General features: G+C 47.5%; 1 protein-coding gene across 7 annotated transcripts in view; it reads right to left on the bottom strand.

Moving 5' to 3' along the window:
- The window catches only part of ANKS1A (ankyrin repeat and sterile alpha motif domain containing 1A), a 244,802-nt gene that overhangs the window by 102,053 nt on the left and 129,055 nt on the right, over window positions 1-13,694 (bottom strand). For all 7 annotated transcript variants that reach the window (XM_058306599.2, XM_058306598.2, XM_058306600.2 and 4 more), the window contains one exon: window positions 4,487-5,073. In XM_058306599.2, coding sequence (XP_058162582.1) covers window positions 4,487-5,073 — 587 coding nt within the window. The remainder of the gene's footprint in view (window positions 1-4,486; window positions 5,074-13,694) is intronic.

The following is a 13,694-nucleotide window of genomic DNA, read 5'->3' as shown; positions in this document are numbered from 1 at the left end:
GTGGGGCAGACGGAAAATACCCTGCACAGTATCTCGTGATTGGAGAATGGTTTAAACAACAACAAATGAACCAACCAGACGAGATAGTCATACCACAGAATACTAAGAATAAAGATCTGGACCCAGCTCTCACTGACACTGCCATGTGTGGTAGATTGGCTTATGCACCCCAACAAACACATGTTCATAGTCTGTGTGCCTGTGGGTATGAACCCACTGTAAACAGGACCTTGTGAAGATGTAATTCTCGTAGTTCAGGTGTGACCAACTGAATTAAGGTGGGTCTTAATCCATATTATTGAAAGTCTTAGAAAGACAACCTGGAAGTGACAGAAGCCAGAAAGCAGAGGCCGTTGCCACGGGACAGGAGGCAGAGGGACAAGCCAACGAGCCCCAAGGACGGCCCACGACCTGCACCAGGAGCCACAGACGACAGGAGAAAGCAAGCCGTGTTGCTATCACTTGGGACTACTTCTAGCCTCAAAACCACGAGCCGATAGATTCCTGTTGTTTAAACAAAACCAATTTGTAGTATCTGTAATAGCAGCTCTATCAAACTAAGCCACCGTGGTCAGACAGCCATGATATGCAGTGATGAGGTAAGAAAAGCAAATTCTATAATCAGAAAATACACCAAGACCTCAAGTTTGAATATACATCAAAATATGAACAGAAGTTAACTATATGTACAGGGGTGCAGGAGATTTTCCCACTCCTTATCTATACTTAAAAATAGTCCATATCTCAAGTTTATTATTTTGATAACCATGTCAAATGCTCACTTTCATTCAGAGACTAGTGAAAGTTAACATGTGATTTCTTTCCCACCCAAGATTCCAGAAACCCTGAATTCTATCTATGGGCATTCAGGACTAAGAATCCCTGATTGAAGTCTACCTGTTTTTAAAGGTTTATTTCTGTACAACTCCTATTTAAACTTCTGTTATGCCCCAGAGATCACTATGACAACAAAGAATGATTTGATTTCATTGGAGAACATAGAAAACATCTACTGAAGCTTGGCTTTACATCTCTTAGGCTATGCTCTCTGAAAGGCAAGCTTTATTACATCTTTGTTACTGAAAACTTAATAGAAAACAGGGAGAATGCTAGTGTCACCAGTGGATGTTAAGAGGCTATCGCAAGCAGGCTAACTTTCAGAAGTCATCTGCGCAGGCTATTCGATAAAGGCCGCGTTAACCACCAGGAAGGCGCAGTAGGCATTTGGAGAAAGTGACTCCCACGTCTGCTAGCTGTGCATGTTCCTCAGCCACTGAGCACCGTCCCCAACAACCAACCAACCAACCAGCCACTTCTGGCCATTAGCACAGATGAATACATTAGAAAAATAAATAGTAGAGAGGGCTGCAGATTTCTCTGGGTCCCTTCTCTAAGACAGTGGGGCAGAAGGGCGCATTTACTTCCTAAAGAACAATGCCCGGCACCTGCCCTCCCCTTCCGGTCCGGGGTGGGGCGGAGCCCTGCGGGAGGATGGCCTGCTGAAGGGCCTGAATTCCACTGCTTCCCACAGTCGCTGCCCCCCAACCTGACGCCAGAGCACCACCCTCAGAGACCTGTGCCTTTCTGAAGGTCTGCAGACCCTCACGGCCTCAGTTCCCATGACCTCCAGGCACAATAATATTAATGTCTGCTATTTACTCAACACCTTCTGAACGCCAGGAACTGTGCTAGGCACTAAAACATCTTTTCAAATTGGCAAAACAACTCTGAAAAACAGATTTGACTCCTCTTTTACAAATAAGGACAATAAAACGGAGGCTTAGTGAGGCCACCCATGCATCAAAGTGGAGTCAATGGCGAACCAGGACTCAAGGCTGGACCTGCTGACTCCTGAGCCTGTGCCCCGTCCACCCCCCTGCCCTGCCTTCCAGGAGCAGCCTGGCTGACTCAACTCCGTCTGTGCTGTGATCACGGCTACGTAGGCCCCAGAGCCTTCCTTTCCCTCCCCATGCCTCACCGTGAGGAGCTGGGCTGAGTCCAAACTCTTTCAGAGCAATTTTCTCCATCTTCTGGAGAACTAATGACACCAAAGACAAAAAATCATCAAGCACGAGAGATTGCACGGCAGCTGCCAGGCACTGGTCAAGGACAGGGTGGGGCACGGCCATGAACTAAAACCCTGTTCTTGGACAGCCTGCCAAAGCCGGGGCGTTTAAGGCAATCATGGAGCAGGGAAAGAGGGAAGGAGACACCTGAAGTTTCTCTTTAGCTAGAGATACCCATGAAAACCGAAACAATGTTGAGGTGTTAGACATAATGGACCTGCTAATGTTTACTATGCAGGCCAAGCTCCATCTTCTGAATTCTTTCCAATAAGACCTCAATTGCCTTTATGTTCGTTTGCTTGTTTTTCAAATTTAAAACGTAGCCAGTGCTTCTGGTGCAAATGCTGGCCCCAGCCTCCCTAGAGAACTGGTCCAGGACACCAAGACCCTGACGGGTTCCAGGGCGCGCTGTACTCACCCACAGTCTCTACCTGCACAGGAAAGAACAGGAGAGACACGTAACTCTTCTAATTAAGATGCCAAGAGGCAACCGGTTGATCAGCTCAAATGGCTAACTTCCATTAAACCAGGCTTTGCCTCATGACTTCGTGTTTCTTTAGGGGAAAATGGTGGCACTGATAAGACTGCCTGGCAGCGCTCCATGTTAACAGGGTGCAGTTATCCTGTGAAGAGCCACCCAGCAGTCATGACCCCTGGGGTGGGGGGATGCTCCGGAAAAGGAGCCATAAAGAGGAGGCAATTCATTAGACTGGCTTAGAAACTTCCCGAGAGCCAGAGGCACCTCATTATTTCCCTTCTAGACTCGGCCCCTGCTTCTAGAGAAAGCTTCCAGTCCACGTGAAGTATTCAGAGATACTGCCTGGCGAATCAAGCACTCACGTCCTGGCCTCACGTTCAAGGCCTCTCACCGTCGGTCCCAATCTCACTGTCTACTCATATTTCTTTTTCTCCCCAATACAAACTCTTTGCTTCTAGAAACCAAAAGGCATGTGTATTCCCCCTGCATGCCCTGGCTCATGCCTCTCTCTACCTGCCCTGCCCTTTCTTCGTCCCTCTAGCAGCAATCTGGTTTCAAACAAAACACTTGGTTGTTAATTCTACATCCCATTCCCCTCCTCTGTGACCTTCCCTAAGCCCTGCTCCCCACCTCTCACACCTGCCTTCCTCCACGGTGATGCTTTTTGCCACTGACCTCTGGTACCATTTCAGGGCACGATGCACTTACCTTTATCTTACTTTTAAACTCTTACCCTATGCTTGACCGTCAATTTTTAAAGTTTAAAACTTGAAAAACACATGTAGAGGACACATCCCTACAGACATACACACTGGCGCTCTCATCATCCTGGGGCTCCTGCTGCCGCCGCCACCTAGCCGCCACCTAGTCCAGGCTCGCCCAGTCTGCTTGCCGGTGAAAACCTCGACAAGCACGCCTTGGTGCCCGAGGAAACAGAGTCCTAAGCCCCGCCTTCTCTGGAGATAACGGGACGGGAGGAATTGCACCGGCCCTGCTCCCACACTAGGGATGTGACTGGCTTTGGTTTACAAACCTTTCCATCTGCAACCCGAATAGAGTAGTGAAGGGGAAGTCATTCAAATAGACACGTCAGCTGTACTGTTCCCTCCTCCTGGAGAGCTAAATTCAGCTCTTGAAAACGTTCCTGAGACAGACCAGCTCACTTCAAAGGCAGCTTCCACCCAGCAAGAAGCACGCAAGGGTAGCACTTCAATATGCCCTGGGTGTTTACCAATCTTGGAGAAACACATTCTTCACCTAATAAGATGTGTCATGGGTCACTGAAAACTATTTGGATACACATTTCTAACCACTCCATAACAATGAAAGGACCTGGGCCTCCACTCCAAATGCCTGCTGCTCCCTGCTCTCTGTTTCCTGAACCACCAGTCCTCTGCTTTACTAACCCAGGAATGTGGGATGGGCAGGACACTTCTGCTGGGAAGGGCATTTGGTTTTCCAGGGGAACACAGCAAGAATAACCATGGAAAAGGGGAATAGAAAAGTCCTCTCAAAGATCTCCCTCTCCTAGCACACCCCAGATACTCCTTTCCGCGTCCTCCCCAAGGACTCACAGGAAGCACTCTAGCTCTTAAGCATCTTCAGGGCGAGCATGACTCCCTCAGTGGGGCCACTGGGATCCAAACATTTCCTAACAACGAGTCATTTCTAGGAACTACCTCTCCCTCAGCCCTGCTCTGCTGGGGCCTCCACCCTCAAGTTTAACCACGGTGGAGCTGTCCTCTGTAACCCAGGCAGCAAGGTCCCCTGCCCTGGCCACTTGGTTCTGGCCTCCCTCACAGGTGTCAGAAACACACTGGCACCAGTGAGAAGGAACCGGGGCAGCCCCGGCCCAGGTCCTCACCCTACCTGGGAGTCAGCACAGGGGAGCTGTGGTGGGCCACGGCTGGCCCAGCTCTCTGTGATGTCACGCCGGCCTTACCTCGTCCCACTCCGAGGCAAAGGAGGGCGACTTCTCCAGCCTCTTCTTCCCAGCGCTGCAGTTGGACAAGGACTCGCTCCGGCTCCCCATTGTAGTGTCCTCTGTCGGTGAGCAGGTCAGGAGATCAGAGTCAGACTTGGACAAGCTGCGGCTGAGTCTGAGCTCAGCTTTGGGTTTGTCGGTGGGAGGGGCTCGGCTTCTGGCCCCGCTCTGGTCTCCTTCCTCAGTGCCACCAGGGAGCGGAGATGCCGCGTGAGTCAAAGTTTCGGGGTGCGACTGGCTGCTGGTGGCGGGCAGGCCTGCTGGGTAGCCTGCCCTCTTACTCTGGTCCGGGACGCTGGTCTGGGAGGCTCCAGGAGTGTGTGCATGCATCTCCTCCAGCTGCATGCTGGGCTCGTGGCAGGCGCCCTGCTTGGGGGACCCTTCTGGGTTGCTCTGGCCAGTGGCAGAGAGCAGCTGGAAAGGGTCCTGCCCCGCCTCACACACCGGGGAGGAGCCGTGGAGGAGACCGGAGAACTGCTCGGGGACCGGCCCGTCCTGCCCTTCCACAGAGTCCTGGCTCCAGCTGCTGCTGCTCTGCCTGGGATCTTGTAGGGGATGGAGAGACAGAAATAAAAAAAAATTAAACGTGTCAAGATCCAACAAAGTTCCAACGCAGCAAGTGTACGGCAGACGAGAGGAATTCAAAAACAGGGAAAGAGAGAGAAGCTGGACAGGCTGGGGAAGGGGGCTGAGGGAGGGAAGGAGGAGAGGAAGGAAGAAAACAGTTTCGTATTGTTCTTAATGTTCAATTTGTACCCAAAGTCAGAGCATTTATGAAATTCCAAACACTGGTCTGATTAATGCTATCTGGCAGCCTTCCCCGTTGTTAGATTTCTGTTAACATTAACGACCAGATCTTGCTATATAAGGCGAGGAGAAGTTCTAACTATACCCTACAGAAAGGACACAAGTGAGGAGAGAGTGAGTGAATGTGGAGTAAAAGTGAAAGGAGAGGAGAGAAAGAGAGGGAGAGAGCGTGCGCCAGCCAGCAAACGCGAGCAAATGAGACTCACTCCTGGAACATCTGATACATTTCCACAAAGGCCAAAGTGTTATTTAGAGCCACCCACCCTCCCTTCCTTTGGCAAGCAGCAACAGAGGAAAAAAAAAAAAAAAAAAAGGAGCTCATGATCCACAACCTGCAACTGCTGGAATTCCTTAACTGAAAGTGCAAAACAAAACAGCAGAGAAATAACTGCTTCCTTCCTCAGGGGGCCATTCAGAGATCCACACCTCATCCTTCCTCAGGGAGCCAGGACTTTGTTTCTTTCTTTCTTTGTTGAGAATGTGCACATCTTGCTCCTTCTAAAGCCTCTCAGCTGCTCATATTTGTTTAAGTTTAACCTTAGTTGATCCACTGAAAACGAAACGATCTAATCTGTCAATGCCAGGAGACATTTGCAGTTCTCTCAAGACCTTCGAACATCCTAGAAATCTGACACTACTAGCTCATGAAGCCAACTACTACTGTACACTTATCCAAGATATCAAATACCTCTGCCCTGAAGTAGCATAAATAATTGACCAAATCTGAGTCCAACATCAGCACCACACCGTGACAGCCAAGGGCTTCCCCTCACATGAACAGCTCAGTCCCATTAAAGATTTTAGCCCACATTACCAGATAACAACAGGACCAAATGGGCTGAGGTTACTGTTTTTACTGATGAGAAACCTAGGGCCCACAGACCTTTAGTGGCTAGTACAATGGGTGGGGTGGAGTGGGAATTTTGACCTAGGACTCTGGAGCCCTGGTTCTGATCTGGGCTGTGCTGCTCTCCAGCTGTGTGGACTTGGCAGTGATTTCATCTTGCTGGGTTCAGTTTCTAAACGAAGTGGGTTGGACTGAAATCCCTTTAATGTTATGATAGTGATGAGAATCCAAATCTCCACCGTATCCTATCAAACTTCCCCCCCTGAAGGGGGTTCTGCAGAGCCCTGCCTACATACTTCTCCTCTTGCCGCTGTATAGCGCCAACTCTCCCTCATCAGCACACCTGTAGCTCAAAGCCCCTTCTTAAAGATCAGTTCTGGGGAGCGCCTGCTTCCCATGTACGAGGTCCTGGGTTCAATCCCCAGTACTTCCTGAAAAAAAAAAGATCAGTTCTGCAACTGAAAAAGATAGTTTGGTGCGAAGGATGCAAAATGAAAACGGGCAGCGGGCAGCACTACTAAAAGATGATGTACTAATACACGGTCTCCATGCCACGATGTGTGGATGAACCTTGGCAACATCAGGTTGAGTGAAATAAGCCAGATGCAAAGTAACACATATTTTATGATTCCACTTATATGAAATAGAGAGAAAATGCAAACTCAGAGAGACAGCCAGAACAGTACACTGTAGGAGAGAAAGGGGGAATGGGGAGTTAATGCATAATGAGTAAAGGGTTTCTTCGGGGTGATGGGAAAGTTGGATGGTGATGAGGGTAGAGCATCATTGTGAATGTGATTAATCCCATGGAATGCTATGCATGGGAAAGGTTGGGATGGGAAAATTTCTGTTATATATATGTTTCTGCAATTAAAAAAAAAAAAAAGAATACTAAAGAGACAATGACAATTAAATGCAAGATATTACCCTGGACTGGATCTACTAATGGAGGACAAAAAACTTAAAAGGACATTACTGGGACATATGAAAAACTGGAATACAGCCAGCAAGCTTCCTATCAATGTTAATGCTCTTGAACTTGTTAACTGTACTTAAGGCGTTACATAAGTGAATAATATCATTGTTCTTAGGAAACGTACATGGAAATATTACATATTCAAGGAGCATGATGTATACAACCTACTCTCAAATGTTTAGAAAATGGATGGATAACAGACTGATACGGCGAAATGTATAAACTGGTGGATCTAGGTATCTAGGGGAAGGTGCTGGCATTCTCTATATGAACTTTGTATTATATTTGCAACTGTCCTTAAGTGTGAAATTATTTCAAATTATAAGGTTTATGTAAAAAGAGCAAACAGTTCCACTGCCCAAGCACAATGTTAGTGTCTCACAATGCTGTTTCTTTCAAGACAGCCTTTAAGGGAGGATCCCAACACCCAGCTCTCAAAAGTCCTGCGGGAGATGCGGTTCCATCCATCCCACCCTTGAAGAGCAGCGGTTCAGTCTCCACAGCCTGCTCAGCTTCTAACAAGTCTGCAGAGGGGCAGCCGATCAGCTCCACTTTATGGCTCTTATTTGCCCACAGGGAGCCCAGAAGTATGAACTTGGCTTCTCCTCCCTCCACACTTGACTGCTTCAGGATTTTTATCCCCCAGTTCACAAACCCCAACCCCAAAGGTCAGGCTCAGAGCACTGAACAAGCCCTTAACAACTTGAATCGCTTCTCAAGGGAAGAAGCAATGCTAAGTTCACAGAGTTCCATACGGCTTAACTCACACCCTAGGAAACTGTGACTTCATGGCTATGAATATCACACATGACAACTGGCAGCCAGAAAGGAGCTGTCAAGTGGTAGAACCACAGAGGATGACACATGACCATCTTGTAGTGGTGCAGGCCAAGAGTACTTCCTAGGAGAGACTGATAGAGAGCGTTAACCAGGCTACAAAATCTGCCACCTCTGGGACTATATTCTAATGGCCAACTTCCTACAGATCCTGGCCCAAAGAGGCCAAGAGGCAATGCCCTTCGGACCACACTGGAATGCAAGAAGAGGACTTTGGTAACAGGAGCACAGGCTCCTATTCTTTAGCATTAACTTCCAGATTACTTTTTAACAGTTTTTCTTAGGAGTGTGGGGAAGGACCTGACAACCACAAAAGAAAAACTCTACAGCCCAGAACTGGGAGCCAGCCTGGCTCATGCTGCCTGGTGGCTCTCAGAACACAGGCCCAGAGAATGTTCTGACTCCTACAGAGGGAGCGACAGTGGGGGCGCTGTCAAACAGCCACCCATTCATGCTGGCGTCAATGAAGAAAGAGAGACAAATGCCAAGAGCTCAATACCAGAGACGCCAGGGGAACAAAGTGGGCAGAAGAAGGAATGGAAACTTATGAAAGAAGGAAATAAGTGGAGTGGAAGAATTTTTGCAGGCCATAATTTCATTACAGAAAACATGATCCTCCAATATTTTATGGAGTTTAAGAAATCATAGAAAAGAATCTGATTATTATAATTACACAGCCTATGAAGGTAAGACATCTTGGTATCTGAAAAGCATATAGAACCACACCGGGCGCATTCCAAGCTCACAAGAGATGTTACCAATTGCTATTATCCTCCACAGGGATCCACTACAACCTACTTTACTTGCTGATGAGATGAACTACTCCCTTCCTTACAGGTCGGTCGCAAGGATCAGCGACAGTGCACTTGAAAGTACTTTGTAAAACACAAAGCGCTTCACGAATATCGTTACCGTCATCATCCTTACAACTCTTGACAGCAGGAGGAAAGGACAGGTGGTCTGACGGTGCGAGGGCTGAAGAGAGGGACTCTGACACAGGCCCCAGGACGGTCTGTGCAGCCCTCCATTCCTTGGTTAAGCTCGCAGTGTCTGCCCTCACGGGCAGCTGGGGGAAATAAAGATGCAGACGCCGAGTCTGCCTCAACAGGCTTACCAGCCATTGGAAGAGACTGGCACATGCGGAAATAATCAGAATTCAAGGCAAAGATTAAGAGATGCTTTAAGAAAGGCATAAACAAAGGACATGGTGAACAGGAAGGAGCACCTGGTTACTCAGAATCAGGAGGCTTCTCAGAAGAGGTGACTTTTGAGCTGGGTGCTGAAGGACAAGTACGACTGTGACGGGCTTAACAAAAATGGAAATACATTAGGAAGGCCAGAGACACGAACCTTGTGCCCAGGGACTCCTGACTCGCAAAGGAGACCCCTCAGGCCTGAGGCCTGCCTTCTGGTGGGAACTAACAGCTCCCAACACTCCTCTCCATTTGCCCTCGGAGCACTCCTCAGCCTGCCCTTCCAGGAGACACGGGAGGTGAGGGGGCCCAGGGAGGTCCACTTGCTGATTCTCCGTACATCAAGGGCGGCTGTTCTGCTAAATAGGACGCACCAGCATGTTCGTTCCCAGACTCTTCAACTTCCGATTTTTATTCCTTCTCTGTGTTCATTTTCCTTTCACTCTGTGAGCTGCTGAAGCAAGGGGTCTTCTGTACTGCATTTAGATTACTATGATGATCCCTAGGGACCTCAAGGGATTCTGAATAGTGACATTTACACATTTTCAGTCATCTCTGCCCATTTAAATTAGGGCCGAAAAATGCAGCTCACTTGAGGGGCTGCTAACTGAACACATCCTCAGGGCCCAGGAAAAGGCTGGGGGACTCCAGCTTACCAGGCTGTTTAGCATTCTTTTTTCCACTAGAACTGGAACCCCTGAATTGCCTGGTCATGTATGTCCAGGAAAACCCCTACTCTTGGCTACTTTTACAGGGTCATCACACTTTCCCGGGAGGAAGGTACTGACGAGGTTACTCAAACATCTGTTGGGGACTGCAATCTGTTATGACAAAAAGGTTGAGCCTCCATTCTGGTCCATGGCAACCTGATAAACAGAACAAGAGCTAGACTGGGATTCAAGAGGCCTAACTCATCGGCCTGGCCCAATGACTTCTCTTCACAAGTCTCTTTCAAAAAATGAGAAGCTAGGGATTTCTAGGGCTTTGAGATTTAGTATGGTTTAAATCTGTGATTAGATGACCCTCTAAGGTCCCTTCCAGATCTAAGATGTTACAAACATGAGCGGAAGGGCTTCTGAGGAAATGATTTAGCCTCATGGTTAAAAGCACAGGTTTAGGATTCAGTCAAACTAGGGCTTAAATCCCAGCTCCAAAACCTAACCTCTTTTTCCTCATTTATTAAACAGGGATAAAAATAGCCCCTACTCTGAAGATCTGTCTTGAGATATGCAATGAAATAACCAGAGTGAATGAATTCAGCATAGTGGCCAGCCTACAGTAATCATTCAATAAATGGCAGCTGCTCTCATTATCATTCTTCATTTAAAACCATTTCCAAATTGCACCTCATGCTAACACTGCATGGAGAGGTTAGTTTCCTTTTTCCCTGAATCTGCAGAGGAGACTGGTTTCTTCTAAGGCCCCTGTAAACTAAAGAGAATAAAACTGAAATGCCAGGGAAGGTATAGTAGAGGGCACACCCTCAGGGTTCTTGAGTTTGGTTCAGGATGAAGTGTAGGAGCACAGTGGAAAACCTTCTAGACCAGGCATCACCTCTCCCCCTGCCTCAGTCCCAGGGGTACAGCCCAGCCTTGGAACTTAAGACTGTTCCAGGGAAGCGGACTTGGCCCAGTGGTTAGGGCGTCCATCCACCACATGGGAGTCCGCGGTTCAAACCCCGGGCCTCCTTGACCCGTGTGCAGTTGGCCCATGCACAGTGCTGATGCGCGCAAGGAGTGCCCTGCCATGCAGGGGTGTCCCCCGTGTAGGGGAGCCCTACGCGCAAGGAGTGTGTCCCGTAAGTAGAGTCGCCCAGCGCGAAAAAGAGTGTAGCCTGCCCAGGAATGGCGCCGCACACACAGAGAGCTGACACAACAAGATGACACAACAAAAAGAAACACAGGGAAACGGACTTTGGCCCAGTGGTTAGGGCGTCCGTCTACCATATGGGAGGTCCGTGGTTCAAACCCCGGGCCTCCTTGACCTGTGTGGAGCTGGCCCATGCGCAGCTCTGATGCGCGCAAGGAGTGCCGTGCCACGCAAGGGTGTCCCCCGCGTGGGGGAACCCCACGCGCAAGGAGTGCGCCCATGATGAAAGCCGCCCAGCGTGAAAAGAAAAAGCAGCCTGCCCAGGAATGGCGCCGCCCACACTTCCTGTGCCGCTGATGACAACAGAAGCGGACAAAGAAACAAGACGCAGCAAATAGACACCAAGAACAGACAACCAGGGGAGGGGGGGGAAATTAAATAAATAAATAAATCTTTAAAAAAAAAAAAAAAAAGAAACACAGATTCCCGTGCCGCTGACAACAACAGAAGCGGACAAAGAAGAACACACAGCAAAAAGACACAGAGAACAGACAACTGGGGTGGGGGGTAGGGGATACATACATACATACATACATACATACATAAAATCTTAAAAAAAAAAAAAGACTGTTCCAGACTGACCTGATGCTTGATTACCTCATTACTTTACATCTCTTACATTTCTTTAAACTCCTCCTAAAGAATCTGCTCACTGCCATTAGATCTTTGGCCCCTCAAACTCCACCATTCTTCAGTACAGTTCTGCCCAGATCAGTTTTCAACCACTCGTGATATTTAACTGTGCCTAATTTAATAGCACACTTGCCTTCCTTGTTTCCCTTGATCATTTGCCAGTTCCAACACTGGGTATTCACAACCATTTGCTCTCTCTTCTCCAGTTGCTGGAATGCTAAACACTGTTGAATACTCAAGAAACAACTGATTGAATCCTCAACCACTTCATCTAACTCAGATGGCTTCTAACAGCTACCATTTATTAAGTACTAGATATTCTGTGCCAGACTCTGTCCTATGCATTTTCTTTTTAATATTCACAACCATGAGATAAGAATTAGTAACCTTAATTTACTTGCAGAAACTAAGGCTTAAAGAGGTTAAATGACTTCCTTAAGATCACCAGTCAATATGTGTTAGAGCAAGAATTCAAAACCAGCCCTGACTATTAGGCACAGCTATCTTTTTATTCATCTCTTGAAAACTGTATCACCATAAGAACAATTCCTCATCTCTTCAGCTCTTTTCAAATTGTCATCTTTACCCACAGAACCAGTACTCCTGGAAGATAATCACAACAACTTTCCTGAGAAGACTGAGGTCAAACTTCCTAAACTACCCTCCAGACCATGTCAAAATTTTGGGAGTAATTTCATTTCTTCCCACCTGCCTCAAGACGTATCTCCCTATCTAGGATTTACCAGTGGCTTTCTAATTGCCTGACCCTTTTCCTAATCTTCATCCTTCTAGCTCTTTCTACATCCTTGAATATTGTTTGCCTCTCCTGCTCTTTGAAACTCTTGCATGTTGGTATGAAAGAGCCCCTTCTTCCTTGGTCACAGGACTTGTAGAGAGGCTCTTAGCCACCGAGAATAAAGACTACATTTTCCGCCTCCTTTGTAGCTAGGTATAGCACGTGACCAATGGCTGTAAGTGGAATTGGTATGTGATCTCCTGGGAATTGTCTTTAACGTACCTTTCTTCTTCCTTTTCTTCCTTCTTGGGCTGCTCTCATGAAAATGAACAGCTGTCATGGACCAAGAGGGGCAGACAGCAGAGGAATGGCTCCTTGACAATCGTGAAGCTGTCACACCAGGCCTGGACTTCTTCTGAACTTCCAGCTTGGCTAAACCACAGTTATTTCGCATTTTCTGTCACATTCGGCAATGGCTTCTAAGATAGCACCATACCATCTTGGTTATCTTCCTATGTCTCTGTCCCCTCAGGCCCCTAAATATAAGTCTGTTCTTAGAAAGACTTCCCGCAGAAAATGATTTTTTTTTATGTTAACCATCACCTAAAACTGGATGACTGATGAATCTGTATTTCTAATCTTAACTCCTTTCTTGAACATCAGACCTACATTTCTGGGAAACAGATGTGGCTCAGGCAATTGAGCTCCCACATACACCATGGGAGGTCCCAGATGGGGTTCCTGGTGCCTCCTAGAGAAGACACGCAAGACAGCAAACTGGCGCAATGGGCACGTACGGGCAAGCTGATGCAACAAGGTGATGCAACAGACAACAAGAGGAAAGACAATGAGAGACACAAAAAACCAGGGAACTGAGGTGGCTCAAGCCATTGAGCCTCTCTCCTACATGGGAGGTTCCAGGTTTGGTTCCCAGTGCTTCCTGAAGAGAAGATGAGCAAACACAGAGCGCACACGGCAAATGGACACAGAGCAGACAGTGAGGGCAAACAATGTTGGGGGGGGGGGGTAAATTTTAAAAAATAAATCTTAAAAAAAAAACCTTACATTTACAAGGTTTTACTGAATATCTTTACCTGGATGTTCTCCTGGTACCTGAAACACCTCAAATTTAACATATTCAAAATTGAACTTAATATCTTCCCTCAAAAACACACCTCTTGAATTCCCTATTCCCATTAGTTTCACAACATTTTTCCAATTAAGCAGGTTCAAAACCAGTGCTATCCACAATACCCTTTCCTCCTCAT

Source organism: Dasypus novemcinctus, chromosome 11 (genome assembly GCF_030445035.2).
Source record: "Dasypus novemcinctus isolate mDasNov1 chromosome 11, mDasNov1.1.hap2, whole genome shotgun sequence".
Classification (NCBI taxonomy): domain Eukaryota; kingdom Metazoa; phylum Chordata; class Mammalia; order Cingulata; family Dasypodidae; genus Dasypus; species Dasypus novemcinctus.
The sequence above is the reverse complement of the archived record's forward strand: the minus strand, read 5'-3'. Positions and strand labels throughout refer to the sequence as shown.